The sequence below is a fragment of the Esox lucius genome, chromosome 7 (assembly GCF_011004845.1).
Source record: "Esox lucius isolate fEsoLuc1 chromosome 7, fEsoLuc1.pri, whole genome shotgun sequence".
NCBI lineage: Eukaryota > Metazoa > Chordata > Actinopteri > Esociformes > Esocidae > Esox > Esox lucius.
In genome coordinates this window covers 22,401,063-22,415,713 of record NC_047575.1, presented here as the reverse complement: position 1 = coordinate 22,415,713, position 14,651 = coordinate 22,401,063, and the positions used below count along the sequence as shown (strand labels likewise).

At 40.3% G+C, this 14,651-nt stretch overlaps 2 protein-coding genes across 12 annotated transcripts in view; one reads left to right on the top strand and one right to left on the bottom strand.

The window, feature by feature from the left end:
* The window catches only part of samsn1b (SAM domain, SH3 domain and nuclear localisation signals 1b), a 29,774-nt gene extending 25,838 nt beyond the window's left edge, over nt 1-3,936 (top strand). For all 7 annotated transcript variants that reach the window (XM_034293511.1, XM_034293510.1, XM_010870666.5 and 4 more), the window contains 5 exons: nt 1,080-1,212; nt 1,423-1,577; nt 1,661-1,870; nt 2,066-2,234; nt 3,175-3,936. In XM_034293511.1, the coding sequence (XP_034149402.1) occupies nt 1,080-1,212; nt 1,423-1,577; nt 1,661-1,870; nt 2,066-2,234; nt 3,175-3,374 (867 nt within the window). In that variant the 3' untranslated portion in view covers nt 3,375-3,936. The remainder of the gene's footprint in view (nt 1-1,079; nt 1,213-1,422; nt 1,578-1,660; nt 1,871-2,065; nt 2,235-3,174) is intronic.
* Nucleotides 3,937-5,822: 1,886 nt separating this feature from the next.
* The window catches only part of gdpd5a (glycerophosphodiester phosphodiesterase domain containing 5a), a 35,432-nt gene continuing 26,603 nt past the window's right edge, over nt 5,823-14,651 (bottom strand). For 4 of the 5 annotated variants that reach the window (XM_034293468.1, XM_013134377.4, XM_010870665.5 and 1 more), the window contains exons 4-17: nt 13,967-14,060; nt 13,802-13,861; nt 13,580-13,678; nt 13,403-13,496; nt 13,070-13,215; nt 11,678-11,760; nt 11,375-11,525; nt 9,660-9,881; nt 9,415-9,560; nt 8,502-8,649; nt 8,012-8,094; nt 7,556-7,570; nt 7,257-7,369; nt 5,823-7,026 (exon numbers count right to left, since the gene is read on the bottom strand). In XM_034293468.1, coding sequence (XP_034149359.1) covers nt 6,950-7,026; nt 7,257-7,369; nt 7,556-7,570; nt 8,012-8,094; nt 8,502-8,649; nt 9,415-9,560; nt 9,660-9,881; nt 11,375-11,525; nt 11,678-11,760; nt 13,070-13,215; nt 13,403-13,496; nt 13,580-13,678; nt 13,802-13,861; nt 13,967-14,060 — 1,531 coding nt within the window. In that variant the 3' untranslated portion in view covers nt 5,823-6,949. The remainder of the gene's footprint in view (nt 7,027-7,256; nt 7,370-7,555; nt 7,571-8,011; nt 8,095-8,501; nt 8,650-9,414; nt 9,561-9,659; nt 9,882-11,374; nt 11,526-11,677; nt 11,761-13,069; nt 13,216-13,402; nt 13,497-13,579; nt 13,679-13,801; nt 13,862-13,966; nt 14,061-14,651) is intronic. The other variant, XM_013134378.4, reaches the window with a different exon arrangement.

Sequence of the window (14,651 nt, the reverse complement as noted above, 5' to 3'; positions counted from 1 at the left end):
GATTAGCATATTTGTTCAGAAAAAATATTTCCAGCATGCAGACAATGCACTGTGAACCCACACTTTGATGAATGGAATGAGACATCTGTTGCAAAAAAGTATAATTACATAAAATAAAAAAGAACTGATGTATAGGCTATCAATAAACACACTAGGATTTATAGACCTGTACACTTCTGCCTTTCTTGGCCTCAATATATCCTTCCTTGGTAAAAATTCTATGTTCTCATTGAACCACAAACATTTGGATGACAAAATTGGTGGACTGCCCATTTTCAAGGTAATGCATGCAGCTAACATGGAGTAAGCTGGTGGTTTTTCTTCGCATTGAGTTTTCATAGTTTTTCCTGAAATTGTATATGCATATATTGCAAAGGCCTGTATCAGTTCCTCTTAATATCAGGCTCACCCGGATCTCCTTCTGATCATAGGTAATAATTACTGATTGTATGTAATAAATGTACGGTAAGACAAGACAAAATCGAAGTTTATGGATCAAGTGAAAATTCAATACATAACCAATAACCAATAAGAACCCAAAAGACACACTTTGAAAGTATGGAAGGATAAACAGTGATCACACAGTCTCTTAATGTAGTCAAAGTACCACTGAGTCAGAACAGGACAAAAGCTCATCACAGCGTGTCAAGTTATTTGTGGAGCCCAAAAAGTCAACCCTTCTTTTATTACACAGAGGACCAGAGAGGTACGGTACAGTCAGCAAAGCAGGAATAGGAGGATTACATGCACCTCCTGTCCATGTCGGGTCTCAGTTATAAATGGCAAGACAGCTCGTCGTGGATTAAGGACTCATGTTGGCAGAGAGAAAGAGAGAGGAGAGCAGCTTTTCTATGCCCTTGTCTGAACTGCTTGGGGTACTGAGCTAGTTTGGCACACCAGAAATCAAACATGGAACAGCTTATAGCCTTGCCCCAACAAACAGTCCCTCTGATTGGTTTAGCTGTTTCTTTTTTTCCTCCACAACCTTCATGGTATGAGATGAGATAAAATGACAGAACGAGAGCTTAAGGTGCAAACAAAAGCAAATAAAAAAATGGATGTTGTGTCTTTACTGTAAGGGCGATGAGACGGAGAAAGTTGGAGAAGAAGGGAATGTTGTTGACAGGGTCCGTTCCTTTCCAGAAGTACTGAGAAAGTCCAGTTATTCTATGGAAAGCGTCTACAGCCTCAACAGTGGACAAAGCTCATCCAGTAAGTACCTTGTTCACATAGCCAAGTTCACTCTCAATCTTTTTATAATGCAATATAACTTTTCTCTGTGTGATAGTAAAACGTGTTACAACCTGCGCTTGATAAACATGATGAAATCACATACTAAGGCTTGCTTTTAAACTCGATTTTACACAAAAGCTAGTTAGCATGATGTTTGTTTCCTACCAATCCAAATGTGTTGCTCCCCAGGTGGGGTGACCAGTGGTTCAGACAGTAGTCAGAGAGACAGTCTGAGGCTGGACGAGGAGCTGTCCCTCACCAACACAGGCCAGATATGTGGCAGAGCCCAGGTCCACACTGACTTTGTTCCCAGTCCCTATGACACTGAATCACTCAAACTCAAGGTGACGTGACTAAACTACCTCACTGGATTGTCAAAACTCTACTTTGTTCAAGTAAAATGCAGATTTTTCTTTTGTTCTTTCAGGTAGGGGATGTGATTGAAATCATCAGCAAACCTCCCATGGGGACATGGACAGGCGTGCTGAACAACAAGGTAGGAAATTTCAAGTTCATCTATGTGGACCTCATAGAAGAGAAGGTTCCAGAACCCCCTCAGAAGATGAGGACACACAGAAGAAGCAGGAGACCCCAGGCCAAAACAGTACAAGAACTCCTAGAGCGCCTTCATCTGGAGGTAGACTGACTTTCTGTCTTCTTATCCCTGTATCACTCTGTTTTCTGTCTTCTCAAGTCTGCCACCATGTATAACCACTTGTAAAACAAAATATCAACTCCATACTTAGGTTTCTGATATCAATGAAGTGATAGCTTTTAATTTGGTTGGTCATTGATGACTTGCCTAGAATTCAGTGTTAGTTCTGTCTTGTAGGAATATGGCTCCTCCTTGTTACTTAATGGCTATCAGACGGTAGATGACCTGAGGGAGCTGAAGGAGCAGCATCTGGTGGAACTCAATGTAACAGATCCTGAACACAGGCTTCGTCTGATGGCAGCCGTTGAGTGCATCCATGACGTTGAGTGTATCCAAGAACCCCAAAGTGAGTTCAGGGAGTCTTTTCCCTATTTTGATAAACAGGTGGGATGCAAATGCACTGTATATTAAAAACTCAGGCCAAATACTGTTAGTTGGCTTGACCAAATTAATGAAAAGTGAAAGCAAGTATCTCATGTACCTAGAGAGTGCTAGCTATCAGTAGCTGACCTTAACCGATATGTCTTGCATTGTCCAAAAGGTCATTTATATTGTGAGATTTCTAGAAGAACCCAGGTTTGTGAAATGGCTAGGTGAACTCAAGTTACAGACAGAAAACACAGAAAACTGAAACATTTGTCTGTATCTGATGAACAGTTCTCATTGGGTCACTTCCTTGAGTGACAGAGGTGTCGTAAGACTTTTTCACAGTACTGTACAGTATCTTAATGTTTAGCAATACTGCTAAACAAGCCAAACTCTAGCCTGTACCTGTATACAAGGTATTGCACATTTAAAGATTTAATTTCACTGAACAAAATATTAATATATTTGTCTGTTGTTAAAGAGGCACATGACAAATGTGGTTTGATTTAATCAGCAGTAATGAGTCAATCAGCTAGAAAGACGTGAAAGGAAAGACTTAGTGGGTGTCAGGAAACATAACATTGAGTGAAGCAAAACGCTGAAAGGAAATGTTTTTTAACACTGTGGTTTAATGCTGCCCTTGCTGATATTTCTTGTTATTCAGGCATATACAAACCTTCGATCATTTTATCATCACCTTTCAAGTAATCTCAGGGAACAGGTCTCAGGTCTCAGAGCCTACATAAAGATTGAATTATACCAACTACAATAGGCAGATTTTGGTGCTGCAGAGAAAAAGGAAACTATAACATTTCTCAAACTCTCATATTGTGCAGGTATATGTGTGGATATAGTTTTTTAATTGAGATATTGTTTCTTAATTATCTTCTCTGCATTCCCGAATGTTTGTGTGAATCCAGGTAACATTAAAGTGGCAGAGAACCACGAGGACAAGTCCCCTGTGGAGAGCATTAAAGTGGACCTGAGTGACTGCCCCAGAGACTCTGGATGCTACATCAGTCAGGGGTGCTATAGTCCTGACTGCACCGACAAGAACAAGGACGAGACAAACACCTCCCTACCTGTACCGGACCATCATCCACCCATGGGGTCTACCTAACCACCCCCAGCTGATAGACACCTCTAAGGACCTGGCTGCAAAATGCGGACTGGGTCCCAACGATCTAATGCAAAAGCCTGTTTTCTCAAAGCATGAGTAGTCATCTTTGCTATCTTATTGCATTCAGTATAAGTTGCCTATGTGACTGGTAATGCAGTTAAAAAGCTACTGTACCCAGAAGCGGACCAGTCATTACCCATTTTAGTGAGTTGTTTGCAGGTTGGTTTGTAATTGATGATGTATTCCAGGTCGGGCTGTCAGAGTTATTCAGTTAACTTAAATTATTTGAGTCTGTTTCTTGTAAAGCTGTTTCTTGTACTTCCAAAACACATAGTAATGTATAATTAACTTGACATTTAGGTTAAATAAAGTGTTCAATTCACATAATATAGATAACCAGTATTTGAGACAAAGTCAAGGTAATATCTTTTAGTTGACTTATTAGACGTCTGTGGCCCAAGTGCATAGGAGATGCAATGTGTAGCGATTACTTTGTGGGTGTACTGTACATGCAGATGTGTGTTTGGAAGAGGGTCAGGTTAAATAAAAGTTATTAAACAAATGGTTCTAAATTCATTTGAAATACAAAACAGTACCAACAATACTTGGTAGAAGCATCTTTGGCAATAATTACAGCTATTAATCAACTTGGACTGACCAGCATTTCACATCGGAACACTAAAATGTATGCCCTTTCTTCGCAAAAGTGCTCAAGCTCTGTCAGGTTGGATGGGGACCTTTGGTGATGTTTTTCTACTTTTTCCACATATACTCAGAACCTTTGGCACCAGGCCCTTCTTGCCCCCGATACTCAGTTTTTGCCGGACTGACTGTCACGCAGGTGACCGGGGTTCAATCCTTGCCACGGAACGAATAAATTAGGCATTTGGATTTGTTCTGGACTAGAACTTCACGTTATATTGCAATGGACGAACAGCACTGATGACGAACATATTGCTCTCGTTTTTGTTTTACATAGCGTAGTTCAAATTGCGTAGTGGTTAGCTATTCAAGTGTCTATTTGTTTTCTAAAGAAACAAACCAGCCATGGAATGATTTGAGTCATTGTTTTCATTATAGGTACTGTATAGCTATTAGCTAGCCATCTGGAGTAATCTCTTTCTAATTTAACGTGTTGAATATAGTGTAGCGATCCTGTTATACCTGCTGTTGGTTTGGATGTCAGCTAATGTAGGGAACCGTGGAGTTTCGACTAATTGGTTTGACAATGCAAGTAAACAGACACCACATCTCTACACACGTAGCACATGCACCCACACCCACTGTTTAAATAGGGTAGTGGTCTAAAACACAGTCTTAGGCAACAACATTCTTCCCTTCTAATGGCGGGCCAGCAAACTAGGCATGCCTGGTTCCTTTTCTTGTTGATACCACCTTGTTCTAGGCAGATTCATACTTGTGCCATATTATCTGAATTTCTTAATGATGGACTTTTACTGTTCTCCAGGGGATATACAGTGCTTTGAAAATATTGTCACATTCAACTACTGTTACTTTTGAAGAACCGTATTCTTACAATTTTTCACAGATATAACATGTTGAGTACATTACTTTTCCATTATGTTTTGATTTATTTACACAAACAAAATGAGGTCATAGTACAATAAGGTTTGACTAAGTTACAGTCTAAATTGAAATTAAGCTTATTGTTACTGGGACTCCTTAAAAACATGGCATTTAATTTAAATGTGGTGTTTATTATGGAACATCTTGAACTAATGTACATTTGAGAAATGTCTGCTTTTCTATTACCTGGTTTGCAACTCTGGTATTTGTGACACACGTCTGTATAATATCAGAGGATTATTAGGCACTCTGACCATCTGTATATCTGCCTAAACTAATAAGGGTATCTCTCCTTTGTTCATTAGGAATGTGGTCCTTGAGGGAAGTAGGGGCAATTGGCTCATTTGGGTAAACATTATGGCAGGAAGGATAAAGTGGGGGGGACAGCCCATCCTTTGGGTAAAACCTATGTGAAATAAGACAGCAGGGCAGTAACTTACCACACCCCTTTTAACTGTAATAAATACTGACTGTTCATGTATCTACCTCAGAGATTCCTCAGAGGATTATTCTGTAAGCTTTTGACGCGTCTCAATTTGCAAATAAAATGCTAATTATGCCAAGAGAATTTTGTCTCTGTACTTAATTTTTTAAGAGTTCTGATCGCTGGAATTACCATCACGAGGTAGAAATGAAGTGTGCACAATCCACTAAATGTTTTTTATGGGATGGTGAACTAATACATTTACTGTGAGTTTATGCATCCAATTTTTGGGCATGAAACTCTACTGGTTGGTTTGGTTTTTTAATTGTATTTCTTGTGTTTTCATATCATTATGTTTTGGTCTATTGCTGAGTTATTTTGACTCTAATCTGAAGTCATGGTGCTGTATATTTACTGACAGAGGGAAGACTTCCTGATAAAAATGAATGGTGTTTATTAATTGTATCCTGGAGTTGGCCTACAAAGATCTACTCTTCTAAAATGTATGGTATTGACCTGAACAAATTGGACTATTATGTTGTAAGGGTTGTGTCATAATAAATAAACAGGCATTTGAAAGATTGATAATAGCACATTCAACAATCCCTAGGAACAGATCTGTAAAGCCATTTTACCCAATTTTTTATACTACACATTTTTAAAACATTAAATTAAGTAGAATTGCACATTTAGGTAAAATAGAGTGAAGAAATATAGACAACAAACATTATACAACTATACAGGTGTTTCCCTGGAACCTTCTCTGGAAGGTCGTGTCATGGTCCTTAGAATGTCCCATTTTCTGAGATCCATTTGTTTATTACTACATATGATCCACATACTTGATATACAATTAATACATTATAAGACTTAGGTAAACTAACAATATAAATATTGAAACAAACTGCCAATGCAGCAGATTAATTCTATAACATACCCAAAACAACTACAAAAAGGCAGTTATGTGAAAAGATAAAGATATAATAACTTCAACTTAAGCCAACCAATCATGGCATGACAAGAGGCAGAGAAAACATGACTGGAACATGGAATACTCTTTACTATTCAATGGCCTCCTTGTGGAGCCCTGTATAACCACTATCCAAGAGCTGAGTAGGTTATTTCCCCAAAATGTAATTATACATCAATAGGAGATGACACACTACTCATCATGAAAGTGACTTCTTTCATGAATATAGCATGCAATTCAGAATTACAAACCATGACAATCCTCTCAGAGGGAAAACAAAATAATTAAAATAAAAAAACACATATTTACAAAAATTTACAGAATCGAAGAAAAAAAACATCTACCTTCAAAAAGGTCAATAGTCTATAAAACATTTTAAAAAATTAGTTGCAACATTTTGGCAGAAACATCCACGTTTAAGGTAGCAGATTCCATTTTGATTCTGTCTGTGGCAGTCAGTATGCGATGACACCATCAGTGCAGTTTGCACGACCAGCTCAGGCAGACAGAACCCACTGACACTGCCTTTCTCAGGGCACAAAGACAACTCATGTGTGCTGCCTGGGGCATAGTCATTCTGAATACAGACACAGCTCACTTGTACTGCCCAATGTCGTAGCCATTCTCTGGATATAGATGTTCATCTACACTGGTTACTCCATTGCTTACCTCTAAAAAAAAATTTTAAGACAGAGAACAAAATAAGATTCCAGCTTTGACCCTAACACTTTTAAATTATTGATTAGGTTAATTGGGCTATTTGCAGAATAGGGCTGGCAACACATACGTACATGGGCTACATTGTAATTATACTGTGTTTGTGTCAACTATAATAGGTCTGTAAGTTGCTTGGGATGGAAGCTTCTAAATTCCTATATTACATTTCGATTTATTTACGTACCTGAGAATATGAGTTTTTCCTTCATGATGTTGACGTCTCGGCTGGGCCGGCGCGTCACAGCACTAAGCATGATCTGCTCGGGATTGTAATTTTGCATGCCGCTCATCTTCCATCTGACATGAAAACACCACACCATCAGAAACACATTTGCATCAATGTGAACTGTCAATATACAGGATATTGGGCAAATAAAACCATAGTATATACTGAATACATAATCTGAGCTTTAGACACGTGAAGCACAAGGATAGAAAAGGAAAATAAGGAAGCAACTTGGGCAATGCAAGTAACAAAGTTACCTGATCACGTGATAGCTGACAAACGCCAGAGTGCAGCAGAGAAACATAGCATTAGCAAGAACAGTGGTCAAATAGGGCAGAATGAGATTGTGTGAGAGAAAGAAAGTGAGAGGAGGAAATAAAGACAAGATATGGAAAAAGAAGATAAATTGGCAGATGCAGTGGATGAGAAGATGAGAGAGACAAGACATTGAAGGACAAAGAGCAGACATTTCAGGTTAGAATCAGAAGAAAAAAGTCAGAGATCAACACACAAATTTACTACTTCAGACTAAATGGAGCTGAGAAGACATAAAGCAGGGTGTGCAGAACAATATTCTTTAAGGCACAGATTAGTACAGAACTTCACATTGTTCTTTATAGTTCAATCCTGAAAATGTGTGCTGCTAATGCCAAAACATTCAATGAAAAATATAAAGAAGTCAGATTTTACTATCATGAAAAATGGGTCCTTACTTTTGAAAGATGAATATTCCAATAACTATGGCGATGGAGACAAGATCTGAGGTGATCCAGACCAAGCCATATTCATATGGGCTCTGTAAAGAGAAAGAAGAGCTGTTCAGAAGCATCATCCACCGACTGCAGCATCACCCCAAACATACGGTTTGTCATCATGATGAACAAGCCATGAGAATAACGAAGGAAACTGAAAGAAAGCTGCTCGCAGTCTCATGTGTCCTTGGGTCTGTATGTGTCTTCTTGTAAGTTTGGCCCATTACTGTGCCCAAGCTTCACTCTGCTCTTACCCAGCTATTATGCTGTGCCCTAGCCACTATTTGTACTCTATGTGGCCTCTGTGTTGCATTGACATTCATAAACTATAAACACTAGGTCAGAAAAAGGAAGGTCAGACCACAGGAAGTTGAAAATTACACTCATAGGTACATTACTTATGGCTGTAGTGAAAGTGGAATTATTAAGTGGTGATGATGCCGTTACCTACCAAAAGCCAAATAGGGTAAGGCACCTTCCGGAGGATCTGAGGGGCGTCAGAAGAGACAGAAGGCACCCCGCTGCACCACAACACTGAGTACAGCCATGGCTCATTCACCGGATAAACCGTTACACTCATATTGTTCGCCAGGAAGTTCCTACAAAGAGAAATCATTACTGGACATGTTGTATCAGAGATACATATTGACTTTTTGTACAATCCAGATGAGACTGGGGATGATCAGAGCAGGTGTATGGATTAGTGTTAGGAACAAATGGGTACAATGGCCCTCATTCATGCAAGCTCTGCCATCATTAGGGTATAACTGGGCTACCCAGGACCACTGGTTTATTTATCCTCTCACTAGTAAATTAAAGACCTGTTAGCTAATCAACATGACAGCCACCAAAACTATAATGACCATTTATGATCTCAATATGTCGATAGTACAGGCCTGAGTGACTTAGGAAAAGCAAGGCAAACCAACTTTGTCTAGTGCATTACATAATGGCAATTCAAACCTCACTAATGCATGAACAGCAGAAATAAGAGATAGAAAATACAAAACAAAGCAAAACAAATTAATAATACATTAATACAGTAGTGTTACAATATTTAATAATGTGGCAAGTTTAAATGTGTTATATTCCTCATCATCTTATTTTATATTAACTATTATTATAATTGTGGTTGTTGTTATTGAGGCTGTTACAATTGTTGTTTTTCATGAAAATGATGGTTATTGTAAATCAAACATTATCGTTGGTTTACACGCTCTCCGACCAGTCACGAGTTTGACCGTAAAGGATATGACAAAGGTAATATTCACGAATACCAGGTGTGTCGGTGAAACGATCGCGCAATCATTTTAAGATCAAATTTGCTTGTACGCATGTTTCATTAACGAGGACCAATGTCTTACTGAATGTCCTTGTTGCTGGCCTGTGAGTAACGTAGGGTGAGGCTGCTAATGCCTCTGCTACGGAGCTCCTCCACTGACAGCTTCTCCAAGGATGTCTGCTGCAGCCCCCGGACACGCGCCCTGTCTGTGTCCGGGGTCCACGTCACCTAAAGAAGACACGCTAAGTGGCTGAATCACTTTTTGAATCACACTTCTCTACCAATAATACTAACGATACAGTGAGATGAATGGAGAATCTTCCCCACCCTCTTCTGTGATATCCCAGACCTCTGGACAGCCCACAGGGTGTCCATGACCCAGGTCTTGTAGTGGGGGTGCTCTGGGGGAGGTCTGTGGAGATTCAATAGGGCTGAGCGGTTGGCCCTGGCTGCAAGACGAAGCATCTCAACCAGGCTACACACTGTCAGGTTTGCTATTCGGTTCCGGTCCTTCCATGTCAGAGACCCCACTGTCCAGTAGGGGTCACTCTGGAGAGACAGATAGGCAAGAGAGCTATTTTATATGGTGACACTGAGTTTGATAAGAAAACATGATTGGTGCAGGGAAAAGGAGTGATGAACTAAAGTGAACTACCAGAAAAAGCAAAACAAAGACAGAGAGAAACAAAGATATATAAGGAGAGAGCAAACAATGAAGTAAACTCCTACAGTATTTGGACAGTGAAACTTATTTGTCTCAGCATTTCAGCACTTTGGATTTGAAACAACACAGTGACTGTGTGGATAAAGTACAGACTTTCAGCTCTGATTTGACGTCATCCTTATCACATTAACCATTAAGTAATTATAGCACATTTTGTCCATAGTCCCCCATTTTAAGGAAACAAAAAAAGTATTTGGACATATTAACATAATGAACAATAAAGTAGTCATGACTAGTACTCGGCCCCATATTGTCTGCATGCAATGATTGCCTGAGGTCTGCAACCCATGAACATCAGTAGACATTGTGCATAATCCCTGGTGATACTCAACCAGGCAATCACTACATCCATCTTCAGTTTCTGCTAGTTTCTGTGCATTATTGCCAGTGGTCTTGTCTCTGAATGTTTGTAGGATTCAGATTGGGGGTGACTGATTTTCACAGTCTAGAACATTCCACTTTTTTGGCTGGTAAAACATGACTTTGTGGTTGTATCTGAGCAGACAAGATGTCTGTGTAAACTTAAAAAATATTCTGCTGATGCCATTAGTTATCACATCAAAAAAACAAGAGAGCTTTAACACTATCTCCACCATGATTCAATGATGAGGAGGTGTACTTAAGATCAATTGCTTTCTTTTTCAGCCCTTTCCTTGTTCCATCACTCTGGTACTTTGTCTCATCTGTCCATAAGACTTTGTTCCAGAACTTTAATAGCTCATTTGGGTACCTTTTAGCCACATGTAACCTAGCTGTTCTGTTCTTCAGGTTTACAAGCTGTTTGCTACATCTTGTGGTGGACCATCTGAAGTGCTGCTTGCGTATACTTTCACACAATGTCGGATTGGCTGTGTAGTAGGCCTAGTGCCAAATAGTGACAGAATTTTTATTTCAAAAGACATATATGGCTACCATGTCATTAGCCATTGCTTGACTCACCAGTGCTTTCTTTTTCTTAATGTACCACACAGTAGCTTTTGGTGCAAGTAATATTTTGGCATCGTCTCTGAATCTGCCAACTTGACTTGCATTGACACTTATTTGGTCCTCATGTTGTCAGACAAAAGCAACATCCAAATACTTTTGCTACAGTAAAATGGAGGGGCTATAAAAAAAGATGTCCAATATGGTCCAATATGAATGCAAATACACTTGAATTAAAGCAGACAGTCTGCGCTATAACCTGATAGTCATGGATTCATTTCAAATACAAAGTGGTGGAATACAGAGCCACAAAAATGAAATGTGTCAAGATCCAAATACTTTGGGAGTTAAATATAGATAGATAGATGGACATATAAATAGTTACAGAAGATACCTCCAGAAACCACTGCCCAGCATTTAGAGAGCGAATATCTGTCCAGTTGAAGAGAGAGGCATCCTTGTGCTGTCTGTCTGGAAAGACCTTGGTGATGTCAGTGGTCCTTCTCAGTGTGCGGTCTCGCATCAGGAAGGGCACCCCATCCAGACTGGGGTGGAGAGGTCGGACCGCAGGAAATTAACCATTAACACTTTCATTAACAAATAAGAAAGGTCCTTCACAATGGGAGTAGAACTCATTACTCCTAACAGGTTGTGTCGGGTGGTGTTAAGTTATTGACTGATACTGTATGGTTGGTACCTGACGGTGACATCCGCCTCCAGAGAGCTGACCCCCTGCTGTAGGGCCTTGTTGAAGGACATTAGGGTGTTCTCTGGAGCCAGCTAAAGCACAGCACACACAAACACAGCACACACACAGAACACACACAGCACAGACACCGCACAGCGCATGCACAGACATCGCAGACGCAGCACATGCAGACACAGCACACGCAGACACAGCACACGCAGACACCGCACACGCAGACACAGCACACGCAGACACAGCACACGCAGACACAGCACACGCAGACACAGCACACGCAGACACAGCACACGCAGACACAGCACACGCAGACACAGCACACGCAGACACAGCACACGCAGAGAACAGGAGGGTTATTTAGGGTTTATAATAGGTCAGCAACCAACTACACAGAGATATAATTGTATGTGTGGGTAAATGTCTGAGTGGTGAGGTTTGTGTGAACCAAAACATGAATAAATGTACAGCCGTACACCTGTGACATCCTCATTTCAATGAACACCCAATGTTACAGTTCTATAGCATTTAATGAATCTATTCACGAGTCCAGAAATGTGTAAGTCAGTATATGTTAAAGAAATGTATGTCAGTTTAATGAAATCTAGAAAACAGTATACAGATCTTTTCCCACGTTGAATACTAGACTGACGACACCAAAGGTCTGCTGTAAAATAACGAAGGCAGACTGAAGATCACAGACTGGTCAATGGGGGGTGCACAGAACAGGACAGCCCACAGGGCATCCAAAGGACACCCAGTGAACCATGACACCACCTCCTGACATCATAAGGAACTACAGGTACGCCTTAACAGGCTGAGAACCGCTAGGTGAAGTGATTGTTTGTGAACTGAGGGCAGACACACTGTGTCTGGGAGAGTGCGAATGTGTATTTGTTCATGAGAATTGATGTGGAACAATATTTGCTTACCAGGCTGCCGCCGTACAAGACAGTATATTGTGTTCATTGCCAGCAGTAGAAAACAAACCGAACCATCTACACAAATATGTGCACTCAATCAACCAACATATTACTACTGTTACATAACGACTGGGCGACAGCTATTTGTCTGGCCCAGCATAGCCTGTACTCATTAACAGGTTACGGCACATTACACACGTCACAAAGCAGACTTGTTTTAACCTTAGTGTGAACTCGAACCGTTCTGTGAGCTGTTAAATCATCCAGCAAGTAAATTGTGTTCACTTATGGGTCTGTTTAGTAAGGCTCCAATACACTGAAGCACAAAAAATGAATGTGATACTGAATCTTGCCACCGTTACAGTTTGTTGGGAAGTGAGGTTTACACAACACACAATTAGATATCTAAATTCAAGTGACTAGAGGTTAGGTGAAAATAGATGTTTCATTAGGGAAACTGACTTACCATTGGAGCGCCCCGTCTTCCAATGACCTCAGGACGCGGTTTGAGGCTGGTTCTGTCCATTATGCAGGGTGAGGAGATGGACAGGGGGACCACATAAAGTGCCAGCAAAACACTCACGTAGATCAGGAGCAGTGTCATCTGGAACTCTGCCGAGGAGGACCATGGAGGACATTAGACCCCAGATTTCTGACCTGTGCTGAAAACTACTGTTCACTAGCAAACATATTTATGTTTATAATGCACTGATTATGATGTCCTGGAGTGATTGTTACATTAATACGTAACATGACATTCTTCGAGTGAAAACGAATCAAAAGCCAAAACAATACATACTTGTTCTCTGCCCACGGACCACATGTCCAGCAACCAGCCAGCCCAGTGAAGTGGCAGCAGCCAGAGCTCCAATGTGCAAGAAAGGCCCTGTGGACTATAAACAGGAAGACAGGTGTTTTAGAACTTCACACACGGACACATTGAGTAGAGAAAATTCAGACCAACTGAGTTGTAGACCTGTATGGATATAAGGATTATGTCCCACTCATCCCCCCACATGTCATCGATGGAGACCATGCCACTGACTGTGGTGATCAAGGTAGCCAACACACCAATCTGTGGGGACAAGCATAGGAACAGACAGTTTGATTTGTTCTACACAATATTATGCAGGGCTAACAGCTAACAGTAACATGGCATACACTTCCTCACTACGTCAGAGTCCATTTGGAAGACTACCTTGTGGATCCAGTAGAGGTTCAGCTGTTGTCCCAGTGAAATATGACAAAGTGCTAAAATCTGAAATGGAACAGAGCCATAATCCGGTAAGATCTTATGGAAGATGCAGAAGAAAAATATTTTACACCGTGTACAGGCATATAACCAATTATAATGGTCACTTACCATTAAAAATGTAATGTAACTTAAGCCAACTGTGGTTGTGGCAAAAATGGGGACAGTGCCATCCTTCCATTCCCCAGAACGGTTGTATAGTAACCTGAAAATGTGATATAGAGGGTGTGGAAGGTGAATCAGCGCCTCCATATGAAGAGGATGAAAGAGCCCAGCACTCAAATAGTACCTTGATAGATTTGACCCCTTTTGGATTTGACAAACATGAATGGACCTATGGGCCTACTTCCAGTTATGCTTATAAGTTTGCATACCCCTGACAGAAATTGTGAAATTTTGGCACTGATTTTGAAAATATGACTGATCATTCAAAAAAACATTTTATTTAAGGATAGTGATCATATGAGGCCATTTATTATCACATAGTTATTTGGCTCCTTTTTAAATCATTATGATAACAGAGCAGAAAAGAACTGTCAAAATTGAACATTATAAAGATGGAAAAGGATATAAAAAGATATCCAAAGCCTTACAAATGCCAGTCAGTACTGTTTAATCACTTATTAAGAAGTGGAAAATTCAGGGATGTCTTGATACCAAGCCAAGGTCAGGTGGACCAAGAAAGATTTCAGCCAAAACTGCCAGAAGAATTGTTCGGGATACAAAGAAAAACCCACAGGTAACCTCAGGAGAAATACAGGCTGCTCTGGTGTGATTGTTTCAAGGAGCACATTTT